The sequence below is a fragment of the Hemitrygon akajei genome, chromosome 7 (genome assembly GCF_048418815.1).
Source record: "Hemitrygon akajei chromosome 7, sHemAka1.3, whole genome shotgun sequence".
NCBI classification, from domain to species: Eukaryota; Metazoa; Chordata; class Chondrichthyes; order Myliobatiformes; family Dasyatidae; genus Hemitrygon; species Hemitrygon akajei.
The window spans coordinates 163,219,371-163,242,382 of NC_133130.1; the positions used below are offsets into that span (position 1 = coordinate 163,219,371).

General features: G+C 43.1%; 1 protein-coding gene across 2 annotated transcripts in view; it reads right to left on the reverse strand.

The window, feature by feature from the left end:
• The window catches only part of akna (AT-hook transcription factor), a 122,057-nt gene that overhangs the window by 31,234 nt on the left and 67,811 nt on the right, over nt 1-23,012 (reverse strand). The window contains exons 13-19 of one of the 2 annotated variants that reach the window (XM_073052444.1): nt 21,752-21,937; nt 21,340-21,598; nt 16,065-16,168; nt 14,783-15,015; nt 10,205-10,346; nt 8,985-9,131; nt 7,983-8,095 (exon numbers count right to left, since the gene is read on the reverse strand). In XM_073052444.1, coding sequence (XP_072908545.1) covers nt 7,983-8,095; nt 8,985-9,131; nt 10,205-10,346; nt 14,783-15,015; nt 16,065-16,168; nt 21,340-21,598; nt 21,752-21,937 — 1,184 coding nt within the window. The remainder of the gene's footprint in view (nt 1-7,982; nt 8,096-8,984; nt 9,132-10,204; nt 10,347-14,782; nt 15,016-16,064; nt 16,169-21,339; nt 21,599-21,751; nt 21,938-23,012) is intronic. The other variant, XM_073052445.1, reaches the window with a different exon arrangement.

Below are 23,012 nucleotides of genomic sequence, written 5' to 3' on the forward strand. Positions count from 1 at the left end.
TTCTTACATAGAGTGTAACAGAGAGGCGAGAGTGGATATCAGACCATTAGAAAATGATGCTGGAGATATAGTAATGTGGGATGACAAAATAATGGACAAACTGAATAAGTATCTTCTATCAGTCTTCACTGTGGAAGACACTAGCAGTATGGTGGAAGTTCCAGGTGTCAGGGGGCATGAAGTGAGTAGTTACCATAACTAGTGAGAAGGTTCTTGGGAATCAGAATCAGAATCAGAATCAGGTTTATTATCACCGGCATGTGATGTGAAATTTGTTAACTTAGCAGCAGTAGTTCAATGCAATACATAATCTAGAAGAAAAAAACATATCTGATTGAGTATATTTAATACAGCATATGTATATTGAATAGATTAAAAATCATGCAAAAAACAGAAATACTATATATTTAAAAAAAAAGTGAGGTAGTGTCCAAAAGTTCAATGTTCATTTAGAAATCGGATGGCAGAGGGGAAGAAGCTGTTCCTGAATCACTGAGTGTGTGCCTTCAGGCTTCTGTATCTCCTACCTGATGGTAACAGTGAGAAAAGGGCATGCCCTGGGTCCTTAATAATGGATGCTGCCTTTCTGAGACACCGCTCCTTGAAGATGTCCTGAGTCCTTTGTAGGTTAGTACCCAAGATGGAGCTGACTAAATTTACAGCCCTCTGCAACTTCTTTTGGTCCTGTGCAGTAGCCACCCACTCTCCCCCCACCCATACCAGACAGTGATGCAGCCTGTCAGAATGCTGCCCACGGTACACCTATAGAAGTTTTTGAGTGTACTTGTTAACATACCAAATCTCTTCAAACTCCTAATAAAGTATAGCCACTGTCTTGCCTTCTTTAGAACTGCATCGTTATGTTGGGACTAGGTTAGATCCTCAGAGATCTTGACACCAAGGAACTTGAAACTGCTCACTCTCTCTACTTTGATTCCTCTATGAGGATTGGTATGTGTTCCTTCGTCTTACCCTTCCTGAAGTCCACAATCAGCTCTTTCATCTTACTAATGTTGAGTACCAGGTTGTTGCTGCAGCACCACTCCACTAGTTGGCATATCTCACTCCTGTACACCCTCTCGCCACCACCTGAGATTCTACCAACAATGGTTGTATTGGCAGCAAATTTATAGATGGTATTTGAGCTATGCCTAGCCACACAGTCATGGGTATAGAGAGAGTAGAGCAGTGGGCTAAGCACACACCCCTGCAGCAGAATGGCACAAACCAATTATCCAGCTCCATCTACTTAGGCTGGTGTAATGCAACAGCTCAGTTGTTTACCAGATTATCAGGAGGATGGACGGCTACAGGACACTTAATATGCCCGGTTGATGGTGCGGCACACACCCCTGAGGTGCACCAGTGTTGATCGTCAGTGAGGAGGAGATATTATCACCAATCTGCACAGATTGTGGTCTTCCAGTTAGGAAGTCGAGGATACAATTGCAGAGGAAGGTACAGAGGCCCAGGTGCTGCAACTTCTTAATCAGGACTCTGGAACCTTCAGAAAGATCTGAAGGTGGATAAGTCACCTGGACCAGATGGTGTACACCATAGAGTGCCGAAAGAGGTGGCTGAAGAGATCGTGGAGGCATTAGTAATGATCTTTCAATAATCACTATATTCTGGAATGGTTCTGGAAGACAGGAACATTGCAAATGTCACTCTATTTTCAAGAAGGGAGAGAGGCAGAAGAAAGGAAAATCATAGGTCAGTTGGACTGATCTCAGTTGTTGGGAAGATCTTGGGTCAACTATTAAAGATATGCTCTTTGGGTACTTGGAGGTGCATGATAAAATAGGCCATGGTAAGTTTGGTTTCCTCAGAGGAAAATCTTGCCTGACAAATCTGTTGGAATTGTTTGAAGAAATAACAAGCAGGATGGACAAAGGAGAATCGGTTGATGCGTACTTGGATTTTCAGAAGGCCCTTGACAAGGTGCCACGCATGAGGCTGCTTAACAAGCTACACGTACTTGGTATTACAAGAGATATCCTAGCATGGTTAAAGCAGTAGCTGATTGGCAGGAGGGAAAGAGTGGGAATAAAGGGAGCCTTTTCTGGCTGGTTGCCAGTGATGAGTGGTGTTCCTCAGAGGTCAGTGTTGGGACTGACTCTTTTTACGTTATATGTCAATGACTTGGATGCAAAGCTTTGTTGCAAAGTTTGCAGAATATATGAAGTGGAAGGGCAGGTAGTTTTGTGGAAGTAGAGAGGCTAAAGAAGAAACTTGGACAGATTAGGTGAATGGGCAAAGAAATGGCAGATGGAATACAGTGTTGGGAAGTGTATGGTCATGTAGTCCGGGAAAAGAAATGAAAGGGTTGACTATTTTCTAAATGGAGTAAAACATAAAAAAACTAAGGTGCAAAGGGACATGGGAGTCCTTGTGCAGGATTGCCTAAAGGTTAATTTACAGGTTGAGTCTGTGGTGAGGAAGGCAAATGCAATGTTAGTATTCATTTCAAGAGGACTAGTATGGTAAACCATGTATGTCTGTCTGGACACGTCCCTCTGCTGTCTGCCCCTGTGAGTCCTCCCACAGACCCCTGGATAAAGGTGATTGTGTCACTGCTCCTCCCACAGTCCAGGGCAGTCATCCGGCACGGACGTGCTCCGTTTTACTGCTAATAAAACTTTACTGCTTTCAGTATTTACTCTACTTCCAGTCTTTTGGAGTTATTGATAGTGCATCAACTAGAATATAAAAGTAAGTATGAGACTTTATTAAGCACTGGTGAGGCCTCATTTGGGAGTGTTGTGAGCAGTTTTGGGCCCCTTATCTTAGAAAGGATGTGCTGAAACTGGAGAAGATTCAAAGGAGGTTCACAAAAATGATTCCAGGATCAAATGACTTGCCATATGAAGAGCATTTGATGGCTCTGGGTTTGTGTTCACTGAAGTCCATGTAGATAGCATCCACTGCCTTTCGTTCATTAAACGTTCCTGGTAACTTCCTCAAAAAACTCCAGAAGGTTTGTTAGACATGACCTACCATGCACAAAGCCATGCTGATCATCCTTAATCAGTCTATTTCCGTCCTGCAGGTTCACAGCCCCCTGAAAGTGGCAACACAAGTGGATTGGGTGGTAAAGAGACCTTTGTTGGGTGACATTTGGAGTGTAGTTATAGATACAGGGGGAATGCTGCCTGGATTAGAGAGCATTAGCTATAAGAAGAGGTTGGGGAAATAATGTTTGTTTTCTCTAGAGTTATGGAGCCTGAGCAGCAACCAGATAAAAGTTCATAAAATTATGAGAGATATAGGTCGGGTATATAGTAAGAGTCTTTTTCCCAGGGTGGAAATGTCAAATACGAGAGGGTAAAATGTGAAGGAGTCAGACAGTCCAGAAACAGATTCTTCAGCCCCACTCATTCTCACTGACTATGGTGGCCACTGATCTAGTCTCATTTGCACCATATCCCCAATTGGGGGTAAGTTGAAAGGCACTGCAAAAGAAGATGTATTATCAACACTGAGCAGTGGGTGCCAGGAATAGACTGCCAGGGGGCCAGTAAGAGCAGATAAAATAGCAACACAGGTCTTGTTCCTGTGGTATACTGGTTCCATGTCCTCACTCTGTGATACTCTCATTCTCTTATTGACCACGTAATCTCCTTGATACAACAATCACCTATCCTCTAACTGAGATAAGCACAAAGAACTATCTGACTTCCCTTACTCCCATGTTTTGAAAACTTCAGTGCAGCAGTTTATAACATAATGTAAAGAACGTGGACTGTGGCGGAGTATTGTATCCTCCAATCACATTCCCTTCTGCTGAGGCTATACTGCGGCAGTCTACACAGAATGCTTCCTTAAACGGGCTTCCTTGATTTCTGGTATTTTCTGTCACTTTTACAAAGAAGTATGGGAATAAATGGGACAGATAGACACATTTTTAAATCAACAATTTCAGCACTTCTCATCTGGAATTTAACAGCACTCTGGTACATGAACTTGGAGCAGTTCAGCAAGAAAGTTCTCTCAAGACATTATTATGATGGATTCTTCCTGTCAGACACAGACCTGTGGATCATATTTAATCCCCCTCCTAATTCTCGACCCTTCCTTATTCTCCGTTACTGCTTTGCTGATGGTGTTAACTTCTGCAGAATCTTTTAGTTCAGTGATTCTGCATTACTTAAACCTTTCTTCACTCTCTGCCTTTCACAAAGTGAGACGCCTGCTGCAGCTAAACAGCTGGCCAACATCTCCTACCAGAGACTTGTAAATTTTGTGGGAAGGAATGCAGCTAGGTTTTGAAATGGCCACTCTGTGTTCACTGAATATGACACTGTCTCTAATGTCTGATGGTACAAAAGACACCAGGTTCTGATAAACGTGGGCTGGATATAGAATGCTCGGAAAGGAAGGAAGATGAAATCGCTGAAGACGGCAGTCAGCTGCTGAATAAATCCTTGAGAAGGGCAAATGCCCAACTTAATGATGGTTCTTCTACATTTGTTCACAATGAAGAAACACATTATTACAGCTTTTATGTGAATTTTATTACCATGATTTATCACTGAAAGGGAATAGTCTCTGATTTTCAGAGTAATTGAGGCCAAAATGGTTTGCTGCATGTTGATCAGCCCCAGATAAACCAGTGCTCCAGGATCACCACCTCTAACATTAGACAGGCGTTGCCTTGGAGAACATAGTACAGGGTTCTACACCATGTAATCTCAGTGGATACAGTGATGGGTGGGGGGACTGTGGGAGGTGAACCATTCAAGCTAGAAACGACACTTCCATGTTTCAAAGCTTGGTCCCCACAAGGGGGTGAAGTCCTCCTGGTTATGTGACTGTTGTTGGAGCTAGCCCCAATGGCTAACACGATATGCGGGACCAGCTGTAACATTGCAGTGGCCAGGAATGAAAAGGTGGAGGGATTGGAGTAGTTGGTTGACAATGGGCTTAGTCTATATGTCTCAGGGTAGGGGTGGGCTAGAAGTGAACTATGTAACATTTCCAGTATTGACTCCAATCATAGCAATATTCTGCTTTACAACGTCTCTGATTGAAAAAGCTGCCTTCAAAGTGAAGAGCTAATCTTATGGATAAAAGTTCTAATATCGCTGTGGAGTTCAATAAGTTCTTCCAATAGCTCATTGTTTCTCTTTTGTTCCTTCATGATCTCACGCTGCAGGGTAAGATGATTCTTGAACCAATAGAAAGAAGTGTCTGAATTCTGAGATCTCTGCTTCCCTCCCCCCATCACTGCCTGTTGCCTCGGCAGTGAAGAGGCCATCTCGTCAGTTCTCAGTGTCAAGGGTTTCATGTTTTCTTCCCTTCTCTTTTCTGGCACTAACTTCTTTTTAGTCTCTTTCTGGTTTAGATGTTGAAGTGAAGAGGACCTTTCTGTGTTAGTGACAAAACGTTTGATATTAAAAGGCATGAGAAACATTTTGGATCTTTAACCTAACAATATCAATATCACTGGTCTGTTATAATCTCTGCTCTGATTTATTCTACAGATCTAAGGATTAAAATTACAAACAATGAGTGAAAAATTCATTCAAAATAAATACAATCAAGGAATGAATTTCCTTATCTCACTAATTTTTGCAGTAAAGGAATCACTCACGTACTGTAAGTATGAGAGAAGATTCACTGGAGTTTAGAAGAATGGGGGGGGGGGATCTCATTGAAACCTATTGAATATTGAAAGGCCTAGACAGAGTGGATGTGAAGAAATGTTTCTTATAGTGGGGGTGTCTAGGACCAGAGGGCACAGATTCAGAATAGAGGGATGTCCATTTAGAACAGAGGTGATGAGGAATTTCTTTAACCAGAGGGTGGTGAATCTGTGGAATTTGTTGCCACAGATGACTGTGGAGGTCATCACTGAGCATATTTAAAGCCGAGTTTGACAGGTTCTTGGTTAGTAAGAGGGTCAAAGGTTTTGGGGAGAAGGCAAGAGAATGGGGTTGAGAGGGATAATAAATCAGCCATGATGGAATGGCAGACCAGAAGTGATGGGCCGAATAGCCTAATTCTGCTCCAATGTCTTATGGTCTTCACAGTGTATATCAGAGCTTGTGCGGATTCCTCAGCATGTTCGCAAGACTCAATCGTGACCACACTGATGAACCAGCACAAAATCAGCTTTGGTGACTGAACTTTGATTAGCGATCTCCAATCTTCATAGCAAAAACTTGAGTCAACAAGGAACACCCTAGCCTTGCCCTGTAGTCTGGCTCCTCATCGGTGTGAACCAGGAGACCCAGGTCCCCCTGCACACTGGTGTTTATCTGTAAATAAGGAAGCAGGACATCCTGTGTTGTTCAGAGCTGCTTGTTCTGCACCCAGTGGGGGGTAATTCTTGTCCTCATCTATAGCTGTGTATGAGCTGCAGTAGGTAGGGATGCCACACTTCCTTTCCTGAAGGATATTAGTGAATTCACCAACTACTAAGTACTTTCGTGATCACCATTTTAATTCCCAGCTGCCTTACAGGGGTTTAACGCCCACATGTTAGGACATGCGGACATCAAGAAAGCAGGCTTTTTCCAGAGGGTGGGTGAAACTAGAACGAGAGGTCATAAGTTAAAGGTGAAGGGTGAATAGTTTAAGGAGAACATGAGAGGGAACTTCTTCACTCAGAGGGTGGTGAGAGTGTGGAATGAGCTGCCAGTGGAAGTGGTGGATATGGGCTTCATTTCAACACTGCGTAAGTACATGGATGGGAGGGGTATGCTGGGCTATGGTCCAGGCGCAGGTTGATTGGATTAGACAGATTAATAGTTCAGCATGGACTAAATGGGCTGAAGGGTCTGCTTCTGTGCTGTAGTGTTCAATGACTCCATCACTTTGCACTGGTAGCTACTGTTTGGGATGACAACCATCAATCGAACAATAAAGCCAGTTAACACACAAAATGCTGAAGGAACTCAGCAGGTCAGACACTATCTGTGCAAAAGAATAATCAGTCAACATTTCAGACCAAGACCCTTCTTCAGGACTAAGGAAGAGGGAAGATGCCAGGATAAAAAAGTAGGGGGAGGAGAAAGAGGCTAGCTGGAAGGTGACAGGTGAAGCCAGGTGGGTGGGAAAGGTCAAGTCTGGAGAAGAAAGATCTGATAGGAGAGCAGAATGGACTACAGGAGAAAGAGAAGGAGGAAGGGACCCAGTGGGAAGTAAAAGGCAGGTGAAAGGGTCAGAGTGGGGAATAGAGGAGGGGGGGGAGGAATTTAATGCCATCAGGTTGGAGGGTAGCCAGGTGGAATATAAGGTGTTTCTCCTCAACCCTGAGGGTAGCTTCATCTTTGCACAAGAGGAGGCCATGGACAGACACATTGGAATGTGAATGGGACTCAGAATTAAAATGTCTGGCTATTGAGAAGTTTTGATGGGTGATGTGGAGGTGCTTGATGAAGTGGTCCCCGATTTACGACTGGTCTCACCAATTTAGAGGAGATCACATCAGGAGCACTGGACACAATAGACGACCCCAGCAAATTCGCAGATGAAGTGTTGCCTCACCTGGAAGGACTGTCTGAGGCCCTGAATGGAGCTGAGGGATGTATGGGCAGGTGTAGTACTAGGCCTCTTGCAGGGAGAAGTGCCTGTACGGAGATTATTGGGGGAGAGATAGATGAATGGACAAGGGAATCATGAGGGGAGTGATCCCTACAGATCCTTATATTACAGCATGGTAGCAGGCCCTTCGGGCCCAACGAGCCTGTGGGTACCAATTAACCCACTAACCTGTACGTTTTTAGACTGAGTGAAGAAAGCTGAGTTCCCAGAGGAAACCTACATGGTCACAGACAGCAGCTAGAACTGAACCTGGGTCGCTGGATCTGAAATAGTGTTACTACCGTGCGGTCCAGTAGGAATAATGGAACATTTATCATTAGGGGCACTCAGGATGTGTGAGCAGAGATGGTAGACACCTCATGAGGAACAAGCCACTTTGTCAGGTATTTTCTCACAGAGCTTTAACTAGTGTGAAAATCTCCGAACACACTTACTGATTTCGGGGTCTGATCCAAAGTGTGGGATTGGTTTTGAGCGGCTGTGACTTGCTGAAGGTTTGTTGCTTGTCTGGCCCTCTCCCTCCTCCTCACCTTTCTGTGAGAGTTTCCTTGAGAAGAGAATCAGAGCGATGCCTGAGATGAGTCACACTGTGGTTTGGGATTTGACACATATAAAACTCAGGTCAGAGACTAAAGGACAGAGGTCAGAGGGCAGTGACAGGGACCTTCTCTGATTTAGTTTAAATCTCCAGCTGCTTTTTGACATCATTACTAAAGAAGATGGGTCCTTTCTTCGCCTTAGTCAGTGTCCCCTCAGTCTCCTCTCCTCCAAACACATTGAGATTATCAAATTTTTTCTTGTAACTTGGCACCACCTTTGTAAATCTCCCCTCCATCATCTCCCGTGATAATATATGTTCCTGGTAAGATGGCAGCCAGAACAATTCACAGAACCCAAACCTGTCAGGCATCACATACAATTTGTAGGTAATCTCTCTGTTCTTGAACTCTATTTATGAGGTAAAGATAGATTAACTTGCTCTGGTCCTTTTCTCTGGGCATACACTTCAAGGTCTCGAGGTTCCTCTACACCTCTCTATTTCATCCCATCTATTATCCATTCCCATGCTGTGTTGCACTTTGTCCAATGCATAACACTCCATTTCTCTGCATTCAGATCCATTGATCATTTTTTTGCCTTGAATAGCCAGACTGCTGCGGTTCATGTGCCTCCTCAATGTCAAGCATCATATCAAATCTAGGATCATTTCCCATGGGGTGGGGGGATCAAAAAGCAGAAGGCATAAAGTAATTGGTACAAGGATTAGAGGAGAAACTAGGAAACACTTTTTCATATGGTCTCGGTTGCACAGCACGTCATCGTCCAGTTCCCCACTAGCATTACAATGGATGCATTGACAATCAAAAATAAACAGGATATCAGTGCTTCTTTGCACTATCTACTGGTTTCTGAGGTAACTCTACGTACTTACTGACCTCCTGAGGGAACGCCGGTGAATAACGTGCCTTCGAGGTCTGGGTGGTGGTGAATTCCTTTCGGAATCTCCTTGGGGCTTCGGTAAAATCTGCTGCAGGCGATCCCTGAGTTGTGAAACCTCTGCTTGCAATGCTTGAATCAGCTCACTGCAGGCACAGGGTTAGAAGGCAAGGGTTAAAGAATGCAAGCGAAGTATCAACACTTTCCTAAGAAATTACAGTCCAGAAATTAGCTTGGAGAAATTGATGCTTGTTAGAACACAGTTGTTTATGCACGATTTCAGTGCTCTTGAATTAAAAAGACAAGATTTTCTGATTGAGCTCCTTATTGTCCATGGATGGGATGTGAGCTGCACCAACAGAGTCCCCAACAGAAATGGTGCTGAACATCTTGTTGAGTCTCTGCTGGGCTTGATGTGCTCACGCACTCCCACCTGACCGCAGGGCGGGCAGTCCAACACTCAATGTTATATATCTCGTAGGATGGTTAAGGAGGCTTATAGTGCATTGGCCTTCATTGGTCAGGGGATTAAGTTAAAGAGTCACCAACTCAATAAAACCCTCGTTAGATCACACTGTGTTCAGCTCTGGTTGCTTCGTCACAGGAATGATGTGAAAGCTTCGGAGAGGGTGCAGAGGAAATTCACCAGGATGCTGCCTGGATTAGAGAGCATGTCTTACGAGGAAAGGTTGAGTGAACTAGGGCTTTTCTCTTTGGAGCGAAGGAGGGTGAGAAGTGACTTGATAGAGCTGTACAAGATGATAAGAGGCATAGATTGAGCAGACAGCCAGAGAGCTTTTCCCAGGGTGGAAATAGCTAATAAGAGAGGACATAATTTTAAACTGATTGGAGGAAAGTATAGGGGGAGGGATATCAGAGGTAGGTTTTTTACACGGAGTGTGGTGGGTACGTGGAACACACTGGTGGGGTGATGGTAGAGGCAGATACATTTGGGACATTTAAGAGATTCTTCAATAGGCACATGGATGATAGAAAAATGCAGGGCTCTGTAGGAGGGAAGGGTAAGATTGATCTTAGAGCAGGTTAAAAGGTCAATGCAACATTGTGGGTCAAAGGTCCTGTACTATGACGGAATGTTCTATGCTCAGGCTGACACCTGCTCATTCTATCAAGATCAGATTTTTAATGATCTCCTGACTGTAATTTATTCGGTCCCATGGATGTGTGGCAAGAAGTCAAGACTCTTATTGTTACTCACTCTCTAGCTGATCGAATGTTCAAAAGGCTGGGACTGTACTGAACTTTAGGATGGGAGGTTAAAGGTGACGAGATCAGAGACGAACGTTGACACCTCTGCCCAGCACAGGGACCGAGACCATCAGCTTCTGAGTCCATGTGACCTGAGATAAACCAATAACAAACCATAACCTCTAATTCCGGATATCCGATCACAGAAACAACCCAAAAACATATCTCTCTCTCCTTTTGACAAGGTTTGGATCTGGTTTGCCAAACGGTCCTGGATTCCAAGTCCTAACCTTTTTTAACTAGTTTTCCACATATGACCTCATTGAAGACATCACCAAAATACATCTACTGAGCTGCCTTCACCTATACACTTTGCTAATTCTTTAAAGATTTTAATCGAATTGGACAGACAAGGTATGTCCTTGGTGAAACCAAGTTAGCTGTCTCTGATTAGTCTCTGCCTTTCTTAGTGATCATTAATCTGTGCTCTCAGATTCTTTTCCCCTGTACCTTCCCTATCATGGTATCAGCCTCATGGGTTTTCCTTGCAGTCCTTTTGGGAAAATGGACACCAGGTCTGCTGATGTCTGATGCCTCACATGTCTAACCAGAGCATCAGTAATGTTCTCCCTTAACCACCATGGCAGCCTGGAACACATCCCTTCCAGCCTCAGAGCTAGACCCACCTCTCAGCCTACTAATCAAATCAAATCAAGTTTAATCATCATTCAACTATACATGGATACAGTGTTCCTCTGGGGCTAAGAAACAAAAACATACACATTCAAAATAGCGAGGAAAGGGGAAAAAAACAGTCATGTAATCTTATACGCTCCCTCTTACACCAACTCCTTAGCCACATATTAAACTGTGTAATTTTCTTGGTTCTGACCTCACTAGCACACGGTGTGGGTATCTTTCCTGGGGTCACACCCTGGAGGTCCTGCCCTTTAACTTAGCACCTAAGTCCCTGAATTTTCTATGCAGAACCTCATCACTCGAAGGTAAAGATGGAATATGAAAGTAAGCCAGCCAGTAAGATTAAAGAAGATACCAAAAGCTTTTTCAGATACATAAAGTGTAAAAGAGAGGTGAGAGTGGATATTGATCTGCTGGACAACAATGTTGGAGAGGTAGAAATGGGGAGCAATGAAATGGCAGAGGAACTGAATAAGTATTTTGCTTCAGTCTTCGTGGTGGAAGACACTAGCAGTATGGTGGAAGTTCCAGATGCCAAGGCTCATGAAATGTGTGAAGTTACCATAACTAGAGAGAAGGTTATTGGGAAATCGTAAGGTCAGGAAGGTAGATAAGTCACCTGGACTAGATGGTGTACACCCCAGGGTTCTGAAAAAGGTGGCTGAATAAATTGTGGAGGTATTAGTAATAATCTTTCAAGAATCACTAGATTCTGGAATGGTTCCAGAGGACTGGAAAATTGCAAATATCACTCCACTCTTCAAGAAGGGAGAGAGCCAGGAGAAAGGAAACTATAGGCCAGTTAGTCTGACCTCAGTGGTTGGGAAGACACTGGAGTCGATTATTAAGGATGAGGTCTCAGGGTACTTGGAGACACATGATAAAATAGGCATAGACAGCATGGTTTCTTCAACAGAAAATCTTGCCTGACTAATCTGTTGGAATTCTTTGAAGCTGTATAGACAATGGAGAATTGGTTGATGTTGTGTACTTGGATTTTTCAGAAGGCCTCTGACAAGTTGCCAGATGTGAGGCTGCTTATCAAAGCTATGAGCCCATGGTTTAACAGCAAAGATTCTAGCATGGATAAAGCAGTGGCTGATTGGCAAAAGGCAAAGAGTGGGAATAAAGGGAGCCTTTTCTGGCTGACTGCAAGTGACTAGTGGTGTTCCACAGGGATCTATGTTGGGACCAATGCTTTTTAACGTTATATTTCAATGATTTGGATGATGGAATTGATAGTTTTGTTGCAAAGTTTGCAGATGATATGAAGATAGGTGGAGGGGCAGGTAGTTTTGTAGAAGTAGAGAGACTACAGACAGACTTAGCCAGATTGGAGAATGGGCAAAGAAGTGACAGGTGGAACAGTGTTGGAATATTTATGGTCATGCACTTTGGTAGAAGAAATGAAAATGTTGACTGTTTTCTAAATGGAGAGAAAAATACAAAAAAAAAGAGGTGCAAAGGTACTTGGGAGACCTTATGCAATATTCCCTAAAGGTTAATTTGCAGGTTGAGTCTGTGGTGAGGAAGGCAAATACAATGTTAGAATTCATTTCAGGAGGACTAGAATATAAAAGCAAGGATGAGCCTATATTTGCTGGAATTCAGAAGAGTGAGGGGTGACCTCATTGAAACCTATCAAATGGTGAAAGGCCTTGATAGAGTGGATGTGGAGAGGATGTTTCCTATGGTAGGAGAGTCTAAGACCAGAGGACATAGCCTCAGAATGGAGGGGAATCCTTTTGGAATGGAGATGAGGAGGAATTTCTTGAGCCTGAGAGTGGTGAATCTGTGGAAGTCTTTGCCACAGGCATCTGTGGTGGCCATCTTTATGTATATTTAAGACAGAGTTTGATAGATCCTTGATTGGTCAGAGCATGAAGGAATATGGGAAGACAACAAGAGACTGGGGATGAAATGGCAGAGCAGAATCGATGGGCCAAAAGGCCTATTTCTGTTTGTATATCTTATGGTCCTATGGTCTTCCCTCACTTTATTCTCCAACTACAAAACCTGCTTCGCCTGTGAAAAGCAGTGAAAAATGTTCAATTAGGACCTCACCTACACTTTTTGGCTCCATGAAGTTAATGCTGCTTTGCCCCACTTCTATAGACTCTGTGTCCATCTCCTAAGTAAACACAGATGCAAAAAAATTTATTTAAGATCTCCCCCATCTCTTTTGGCTCCACACATGGATTACCATTCTGATCTTCCAGAAGACTAACTTTGTCCCTTGCAATCCTCTTTCTCAGCATATCTGTAAAATCCCCCAGGATTCTCCTTCACCTTGTCTGCTCAGGCAACCTCATGCCTTCTTTAGCCCTCCTGACTTCATGCTTCCTTTTCTTGCTTATCCAGTCCTCAATATCCCTTGACATCCCAGACTCCTTGTACATGTCATCCCTGGCCTTTATTCCTGACAGGAACATGTTGGCCTCAAACCCTTGTTATTCCTTCTGTGTCTGCTTCTCACGTTACAGGTGTGGACTTACCTGTGAATGGCTGCCCTCCAGTCTACCTTTGCCTGGTCCTGTTTCTCATTCTTCAGGCGTGGACTTACCTGTAAGTAGCTGCCCTCCAGTCTACCTGGTCCTCCTGACATCAGTGAATCTGACCTCCCTCATTTAAAGATTGTTATTACGGTCCAACCCTCTCCTCATCAATAACCACTTTGAAATATACAAAGTCACTGTTACTATTTCCAAAGTGATCTTCACAGACACACACTCCCACTCTACTGAGTCCAATCTATTAATAAAGTCCAACAATTGTCACTTATATCAATGATCTGGATGATAATGTGGTTAAATGGATCAGCAAATTTGCAGATGACACCAAGATTGAGAGTGAAGTGAACAGCAAGGAAGGCTATCATGGCCTGCAGCAGGTTCTGGACCAGCTGGAAAAATGGCTTGAAAACTGGAAGATGGAATTTAGTGCAAGGTATTGCACTCCGGTAGGAACAACTAGAGAAGGTCTTACACAGTGAGTGGTAGGGCACTGAGGATTGTGCTAGAACAAAGTGATCTGGGAAAACAGGTCCATCATTCTTTGAAAGTGGCGTCAAAGGTTGATGGTGTCATAAAGAAAATTTTTTGCACATTTAAGTACGAGAAATGGGTTGTTAGGTCGAAGTTGTAGAAGGCATTGGTCAGGTCTAATTTTGAGTATTGGATACAGTTTTGGTCACCTATTTCCAGGAAAGGGTCAAATAATTTTGAAAGAGTTCAGAGAAAATTTACAAGGATGTTGCCGGGTCTGGAAGGCCAGAGTTATATGGAAAGATTGAATAGATTATGTCTTCATTCCTTGGAATGTAGCGGATTGAGAGGAGATCTGATAGATATACACCAAATCATGAGGGGTATAGACAGAGTAAACACAAGCAGGCTTTTTGCACTGAGGTTGGAAGGGATTACAACTAGAGGTCATGGGTTAAGGGTGAAAGGTGAAAAGTTTAAGGGGAACATGAGGGGAAACATCTTCTTTTAGAGGGTCATGAGAGTGTGGAACTGCTGCCAAGTTGGCTATATGAGCTTGATTTCAACATTTAAAGAAGTTTGGATAGGTATGTGGTTGGTAGGGGTATGCTCCTGGTGCTGGTCAAGGAGGCTCAGCATGAACTAGATGGGCCAAAGGGCCTGTGCTGTACTCTTCTATGACTCGAATTCATTAAGAACTATCTGCAAATGGCATCAGAAAGCCTGCTTCCCCTGCCAACTATGTTTAAACCACCTCACAAGAATGCTGGTCCCATTCTGGTTAAGTACAAAATGTGAGACTTCTGAGGTTTGGTCTGGTTGGCACATGAAACCCCACTCTTTCCCAGTGTCAGTTCCCACTACCAGAGACCCCTCTCATCAAATCAAAGAAACATTTCACTTACTGATGAACGTGTCCTGCTCAAACTCATTGATTGTGCTGCCAACGCGGAGCTGTGGAGAGCTGGTTTGGGAATGACCTCCTCGGACAACACTTTCCCATCCCTGTCGGTCCTGGCTGATGGTGAAGTGGTGGTTCGCACCTCTCCGAGCAGCCTCCTGAGAGCTGAGGGCTTGCTTAGGTCGTGCCATTCCTCCTGGGGGAGATCTCAGTAACATTTCTCTCTGGCTTGGAGATCTGTGGTGGGAAACAGTAAATACTGGAACTCACTTGTTCAGAGATGGAGTAAGTCACTCTGCTTATTTAACTGAACCGAATGTCAATGACTTTCCATTGTCTCAAGTGATGTGACTCTCTGCACTGACAACAGTATTAACACATGCTGTTCAGAGGTACAGCCCCAAGTATGAAGAGTTCAGATACTTAGGGGAACCGTGGGAGCTCCTTCCCTCCCTCTCTCTCCACCATGTATCAATATGGCCATCTCGCAGTACTGTCTATCCTCCAGGCCAGGAGCCTACACTCCATCTTCAGCTGCTCATTGTGCAACCAACTCTTTTAAGTACAGAATAATGAGACTTAATTGGCTGGAAACTTAAAACATTAAACTTGGAGCCCGTCTCCAATCTCTGTGCCTTTGTGCACTCTCTCTGACTGTGGCCCTATGGGCTGCTGATGAGTCTGATTGAACTTTCTTTGCCAGAATATCAAACACAAGAAATTCTGCAGATGCTGGAAATCCAGAGCAACACACACAGAATGCAAACGTTGCTCAAGAAGGTCTCATGTGAATCCTGATGAAAGATCTCAGCCCAAAACCTTGACTGTTTATTCCCTTCCACAGATGCTGCCTGACCTACCGAGTTCCTCCAGCATTTTGTGTATATTTGTCAAAATGTTTTACCCTTTGCCTTTTTGGTAAATTCTATTAACTGACTCAAATTTGGCTTAAGCCAATGTGCTGGGAACATTGTGCGAATACCAAGAACCTTGCAGTGGTTAGAATGGATGATGTAACAGACACCAGAGACCTTAGAAGTTCAAATCCGGAGCAACACGCACAAAATTCTGGAGAAACTCAGAGGTCAGGCAGCATCTGTGGAAGAAATGGATAAGTGAAGAGCCTCAGCCCACAACACCATCTGCCCATTTTCTTGCCCTACCTGTTGAGTTGTTCCAGCTTTCATCTGTGTTGTTTGAATCTCTAATGGTCTGGCATCCACACATGAAACAAAGTCTTTATGCTAGTGTAGAATATTTTATTTTGCCCATGCTTTGCCGAGTACCTGCTGAGGGGGTGGTGATGTTCGGGAGAACGGACGGCTGGTGTGATCCGGCTGGCTTCAGAGCCCACAAACCCGCTGTCTGTCTCTGGAGAAATAATGCCTTCCTGAAAAATAAAGAGAGGTTTGCAAAGCTGCTAACCGAGAGGATTTGATCATGGGTCAGCCCTGTTCTCACCGAGTGCCTGGACAGGCTGGAGCAGCAGACACGCACCATTCCCAAGAAATCACTAGATCCCCTATGAGAGAGGTTCCCCAGTTACTGAGAGGCTGCCGGACCAGGCTGAGCTTACTGAGGGAGATGAGAGAAATACAATAAACTGTTCCAACAAAGTTAATGAATCGAGCTGACACAAGTGTGCACACAGCCAAAAATACACATATATACTTACACTGATATGTGTGTACCGTGTCACACCCATTTACATGCATGTGCAAATACATCACAGGCCCACACACACACTTCATGCATTCATACATGCATGTGTGTGGTCTAAGTAATGTTCAATAAACAAAACCTTCTGATGCTCTATATCAGAAATTAAAGTAGAAATTGCTGGACCTAGTTGTCAAACCACATTAACAGGGAGCGACTGGATAACAGTTTCGTTCAAAGATCCTTTCATCTGAAAGGAATTTTGAAATATTAACTGGGGCTCTCTCTCTATAGACACTGGCTGAACTGATGAGCTTCCAGCATTTTCTTTGTTTATTTCCAGTCTTGGAGGAATTTGGAGAGGCCCTTTTGCTTGTGAGAGGCACAAATGGAGCCTCATTTCTCAGCTCAATATATTTTGAAATCTGTGACTAATTTCTAAAATAAACTCACTCATCATTTTCCAATCTGCATTTTTGTCAATGGAATTAACATTTTATTCTGCAATGTTATTGTTTTATCTTGTTCGAGCTTGATGCACTGTGTAATGATCTGTATGAGCAGTGTGCAAGACCAGCTTTACACTGGATCTCACATCTGACAACAATAAACCAATACTAATTCAAAACTGGGTCATTTGCACATTTCTTCACCACAAGGAGTACATCACCTTTACATTCCAGAGCGTCCTAAAGCCGCTTAAATTAATTCCAAGGGACTAAAATCTCATTGAGATTTCACTCTGAGAGATTAGTGTGCTCTACGATGTCCCTTGCTCTTAATCTGCAGTGAATAAAGGCAGGTCACTGGGAACACCAACATCTCAGAGAGATGAGAATAGGGGCACCACCTGGTGGATGTTAGTGTAATGACAGTTGGTGTCCAAAGTCCAGGACAAGATTAATGCTAATATTTATTACTTATTTAGCGATACGGCAGGGACAGGCTCTTCCGGCCCTTTGAGCCATGCCGTCCAGCAACCCATCGATTTAACACTAGCCTAATCATGGGATAATTTACAATGACCTTTAACCTACTAACTAGTATGTCTTTGGTTGGTGCGGCTGTAACGAAACCCAATTTCCCTCGGGATCAATAAAGTATGTCTGTCTGCCTATCTGTCTTTGGACTGTGGGAGGAAGTCAACCTGTGTACGTGGGAAGGAACGTATAAGCTTGCTTACAGAGGACAATGGAGTTGAACTCCAAATGTTGATGTGCTGAGCTGTAATAGCATCAGGCTGTTATAGTACCATGGGGCCCTTAAATATGTTCAATAAAAGGAAATGGCTAGCTATTGGCTCCACTGAGGAGGGCTCCAGAACTAAAATACCTTTGAACAACCTAGGGCTACACTCCTTCCTGACAGTGTCATGGAAACTGTCCAGTTGGTGGGTTTCTGTACCCTGCTGTAACACACAGGACTGGTAACATTTTTGCTTTGTAATTTATATTTCTGTGTCCCTAACATTTAACTTTCAACAATTGGGAATCTTATAAAATAAATTTGATTAGTAAATTAATGTCCGGAAAATGGTTTAGAGGCATCACTGATATATAATTTAGTGCCAGTGAGTCACGAGATACAAATTTAGGATGCATTGTTAAATTATTTCTCCTGGCTACAATAGCTCAGGAGGGCGCAGCGTCAACAGCAGAACAGAGAACAAAGTGACAGAGAATTAAACAAGTTATACAGTGGATATATTCCTCTCTCTGTATTTCCCTTTTAACTGAATCCTTGACTTTCTCATTGGGATATGACAGCCAGTGTTGTTTGGTAATGACAATCAAAGCTGGTGCACCTCGAGGATGTGTGCTTAGCCCACTACTCTACTCTCTCTACATTCAGTGTGGCTAGGCACAGCTCAAACACCATCTATAAACTTGGTGATGACACAATTGTTTGCAGAATCTCAGCTGGTGATGAGGAGGTGTAAAGAAGTGAGATATAGTGCCAATAAAAAGAAATCACTCCCCTTCGAAGTTTTCATGTTTTATTGTTCCACAACATTGAATTACAATGGATTTCATTTGGCTTTTTATGACACTGATCAACAAAAAAAAGACTTTTTTTGTGTCAAAGTGAAAACAGATCTCTACAAAGAGCTCTAAATTATTTACAAATATAAAACAAAATAATTGATTGCATAAGTATTCACCCCTTTAATGCGATGCACTAAATCATCACTGGTGCAGCTAGTATCATATAATTATTTAAATGGAGATCACCTGTGTTCAGTCACAGTGTTTCGATTGATTGTAGAAAAACACACTTTATCTGCAAGGTCCAACTGCTGGTGAGTCAATATCTTAGCAAAAATTACACTATTTCCACCTTTCTTCCATGGCCTTCTGTCCTCTCCTTATCAGATTCCCCCTTCTCCAGCCCCGTATCTCTTTCACCAATCAACTTCCCAGCTCTTTACTTCATCCCCTCCCCCCCCTCCCGGTTTCACCTACCACCTTGTGGTTCTTCCTCCCCTCTCCCCACCTTCTAACTCTGACTTTTCATCTTTTCTCCCCAGTCCTAATGAAGGGTCTCAGCCCGGAATGTCAACAGTACTCTTTTCCATGGATGCTGCCTGGCCTGCTGAGTTTCTCCAGCATTTTGTGGGTGTTGCTTGGATTTCCAGCATCTGCAGATTTTCTCTTGTTTGGGTGAAACCTATCCACACATACTCAAGACTGTAATTGCTGTCAAAGGTGGATCTACTAAGTACTAACTTCAAGGGGATAAGTAAAAATGCAATCAATTATTTGTGTTTAATAATTGTGATAAATCTAGACCAATTTGTAGAAATTATTTTCACTTTGATGTAAGAGTCCTTTCCGTTGATCCATGTCAAAAGATCCAAATTAAATCCACTGTGATTCAATGTTGTAAGCTTGAAAACTTCCGGGGGGGGGGGGGGGTGAAGACTTTTTATAGGCACTGTAGATCAGATGGCTGAGTGGGGTCACAGCTACATCAGTGTGATAATGGAATTACACTGACCATCAGAGTGATAATGGAATTACACTGACCATCAGCGTGACACAGGAATTACACTGACCATCAGCGTGATAATGGAATTACACTGACCATCAGTGTCACACAGGAATTACACTGACCATCAGTGTCACACAGGAATTACACTGACCATCAGTGTGATAATGGAATTACACTGACCATCAGCGTGATACAGGAATTACACTGACCATCAGGAGGGATAATTTACACACCAGTCCTCATTGAGGAATCAGCAGTGGGAAGGGTGAGTCATTTCAAGTTCCTGGGTCCAACACGTTGATGTAATCATGAAGAAGGCGCGCTATGGCTGTCTTTCATTTGGATTTTGAGGAGATTTGGTATGTCATCAAAGACTCTAGCAAATTTCTACATGTGTACCATTGGAGAGTATTCTCACTGGTTGTATCACTGTCTGGTATGGACGTACAAATGTGCAAGGTTGGAGAAAGCTGCAGTGAATTACAAAGTTAGCCAGCTTCATGATGGGCACCAATCTCCCCACCACCAAGGTCATCTTCAAAAGGCAGCATCCATCATTAAGGATCCTCTTCTTCTAGGACATTCCTTAACTCTTTGCTACCATTGGGGAGGAGGTACAGGAGACCAAAGACACACACTCAACTTTTTAGGAACAGCTTCTTCTCCTTCGCCATCAGTTTCTGAACAGTCCAAGAACACTTCCTCACTATTTTGCTCTCTTTTTGCACTATTTATTTAAATTTTAAAATATTTCTTATTGTAATTTTTATGCCTTGCTGCCACAAAACAAGTTTCACCTCATATGCCACTGATAATGAATGTGATTCTGATTCTGGTGCGTAGCAAACGTTGCATTTACCAGACGATGTACACACTGAATGGTGTATATAGTGAATGGTGTATATAATGGACAGTGTATATGGTGTGTGGGAGATATAGCATATTGTGTATATAGTGAATGGTGTATATAATGGACAGTGTATATGGTGTGTGGGGGATATAGCATATCATGTATATAGTGAATGGTGTATATAATGGACAGTGTATATAGTGTGTGGGGGATATAGCATATCGTGTATATAGTAATGGTGTATATAATGGACAGTGTATATAGTGTGTGTCGGATATAGCATATCGTGTATATAGTGGACGGTGTATATAATGTTACCCGCTGTTTTTCTTGCCATCATAATTAATGAGGGTGAGCTACCAATAGTCAAAGTGCAATCTAGGAAGTTGTCTTAATTTTGACCCTTCCAGCTGCAGTATGAAAATTACTTTGGAGTGCTGAGGAAGCTGTATAAATTTTCCTCAATCATGTCACTGACCCTCACAGGTGAGAGTGGATGCGAGCAGAAACTAACCCTTAGCACGACAAAATGAACATGAAGTGAGCACTAGATATTCTAGGACCCTGCTCTGGACCCAGGCTGAGGAAAGGAGCTCCTTTGGTCTGTTACGTGCAAGGGTGCTCTGTTCTTTCAGTGTCTCATCCCTTCTCTGGGTACAGAGGAACCTCTGCAGCCACTAACAGTGTAGGCCGTCCTACTGCATGGTAACCTGCTTTAAACTTCTGCTTGGAAACAAGGAAGCAGCAGGCTTGACCACAGATGTGAAAGATGAAGCATAGAGCAAATGCAAACTGAGGAACTGAAGGTCAAGAGGCTCTCAGGACTTGTGACCTCTCAGTTATGTTGGTTCCACCCTGCTGGACTCTCACACGGTGGGGAGTCCTAATGAGACTTTGACATGATGCATACTTCCTAAGCCTTCAGCACAGCTTCCTGACACCACTTTAAGCCTTCTCCCTTTGGTGCGGTTACTTTTGGAAAGAAAATAACATTGAATCCGCATGTCAACCGTGAACCAAGCTCTTCTCACAGACGTTAACCATTCTCACTGTGTAGTTACCTCTGGTGGGACTGCAGCCACCTGGAAAAGAGTTTTGTAAGGCACAGGTTCTGGAGAAACAATCCCATCCACACGAGTGTCACTCTTGCCAGGTGAAAGAGCTGTTCCTTCAGTCAAGTACGCTCCTGTCGAGTCTGCAGACATGGTACGTGATTGGAAGGATTGGATGTTAGGGGGCATCTGGCCTCTATCTAGAACAGGCTGTTGAGATTCCTTATAACCACTGGAGAACATTTTTTGCATTTTCATTGGTTGCCTCCTTTTCAAAGCGAAGAAAACATCATTAGCCTCCAGAAAATTTGGGAAAATTTGATGTAACTCTGTGCATTATCAATGGGTCTTAAAACAATAATATTATATAACATTCCATAAATTGACTATAAAAACAGCTTTTGATAACTTCACCACTCACGGCTCAGGTGTCTTCCTGCTATCTACATCCATATCACTGTATGAAGCTCTCATCCTTTCCTCCTTCAGCTGATTCACTCTCTCTGCTTCCTGGCCAAATGCTTTCAGGGGTGGGGGTGGAGATTCAGGGATTTGTCCCACCTTGTTGAAATCCAGTGACAGAGGCAGATCCTTGAAACTTCCACATCTGGCAACAACAAATCAAATCAGATGTTTAGCCTACTGAAAGAGGAAGTGATTATGAACTGTAACAAAACCAAGAGCTCTGAAACTTGGAGAATTGCGAGGATAAGAGATTTGTGAATGTAATGGCTCCCTCATTTTATAGCTATTGCCTCTAATTGGATGGAGTTTTGATGCCTACTCCCTGTAGAGCAGAATACTGAATCCTGTGCAAGTCACGCTGGAGTCTATAATGGAGAAATTAGTTCAATTTTCTGCTTTAGTTCAAAAAGACCACAAAGAATCAAAGATTTTAAAAATATTATTTATAAGTGAAGATTATTGAAAAAGGAAAATTGCAGAAAGTCAGAATATTACCTATAGCCAGGTTTAGTGTCCTGAATCATTACCTGTTTGACTCCAGCTGAGCACCTGTTCCATCACAAACACTGCCTGCATCCACCTCTGTAACATCACTCACCTCAGCTCCTGCCTTTGTTGACTCGTGTGCCTGAGAAGCTTTTCCCTCACTCTTTCAATGTCTGCTACCCTTATGCTCTCTCCTCCGCACTGGGTGAATAAAAACTACAGCTATGAGGATCCCTGCAGCACTTGGTGACCCTGTAATCTCTGTCTCGGAAGCCATAAGGCCAGATAACCATATAACAATTACAGCACGGAAACAGGCCAACTCGGCCCTTCTAGTCTGTATAGACATTGTATTGACAAAATATTTTATATTATAACAAACAAAATAAAGACAATGACCCATCACATATATGTCAGTCTGCATGCAATCATTGGAGCTCTTATCATGTAATCAATCCAGTTTGCTTCAGTTCACTTACTCACGGTACTGAAATGGTTCTGTGCTGAAGAACAAGTAAAATAAAATAAATATCCACACAACATCCAAGGAAAGATGTTGATTTGTCTCCTCTTGCCTTTTCTGCAATGTTGTGTTCTAGATAACTAACTGAAAGTTATCTGCACATTCTCTGTGAGAGCATAGTCTGCATGAGGATTTTCTGACATCTGTGTCTGTCCTTCTAAATTTGATTCTGTGAGCATCTCACCGTGTTCTTCCACTATGTTTGTTG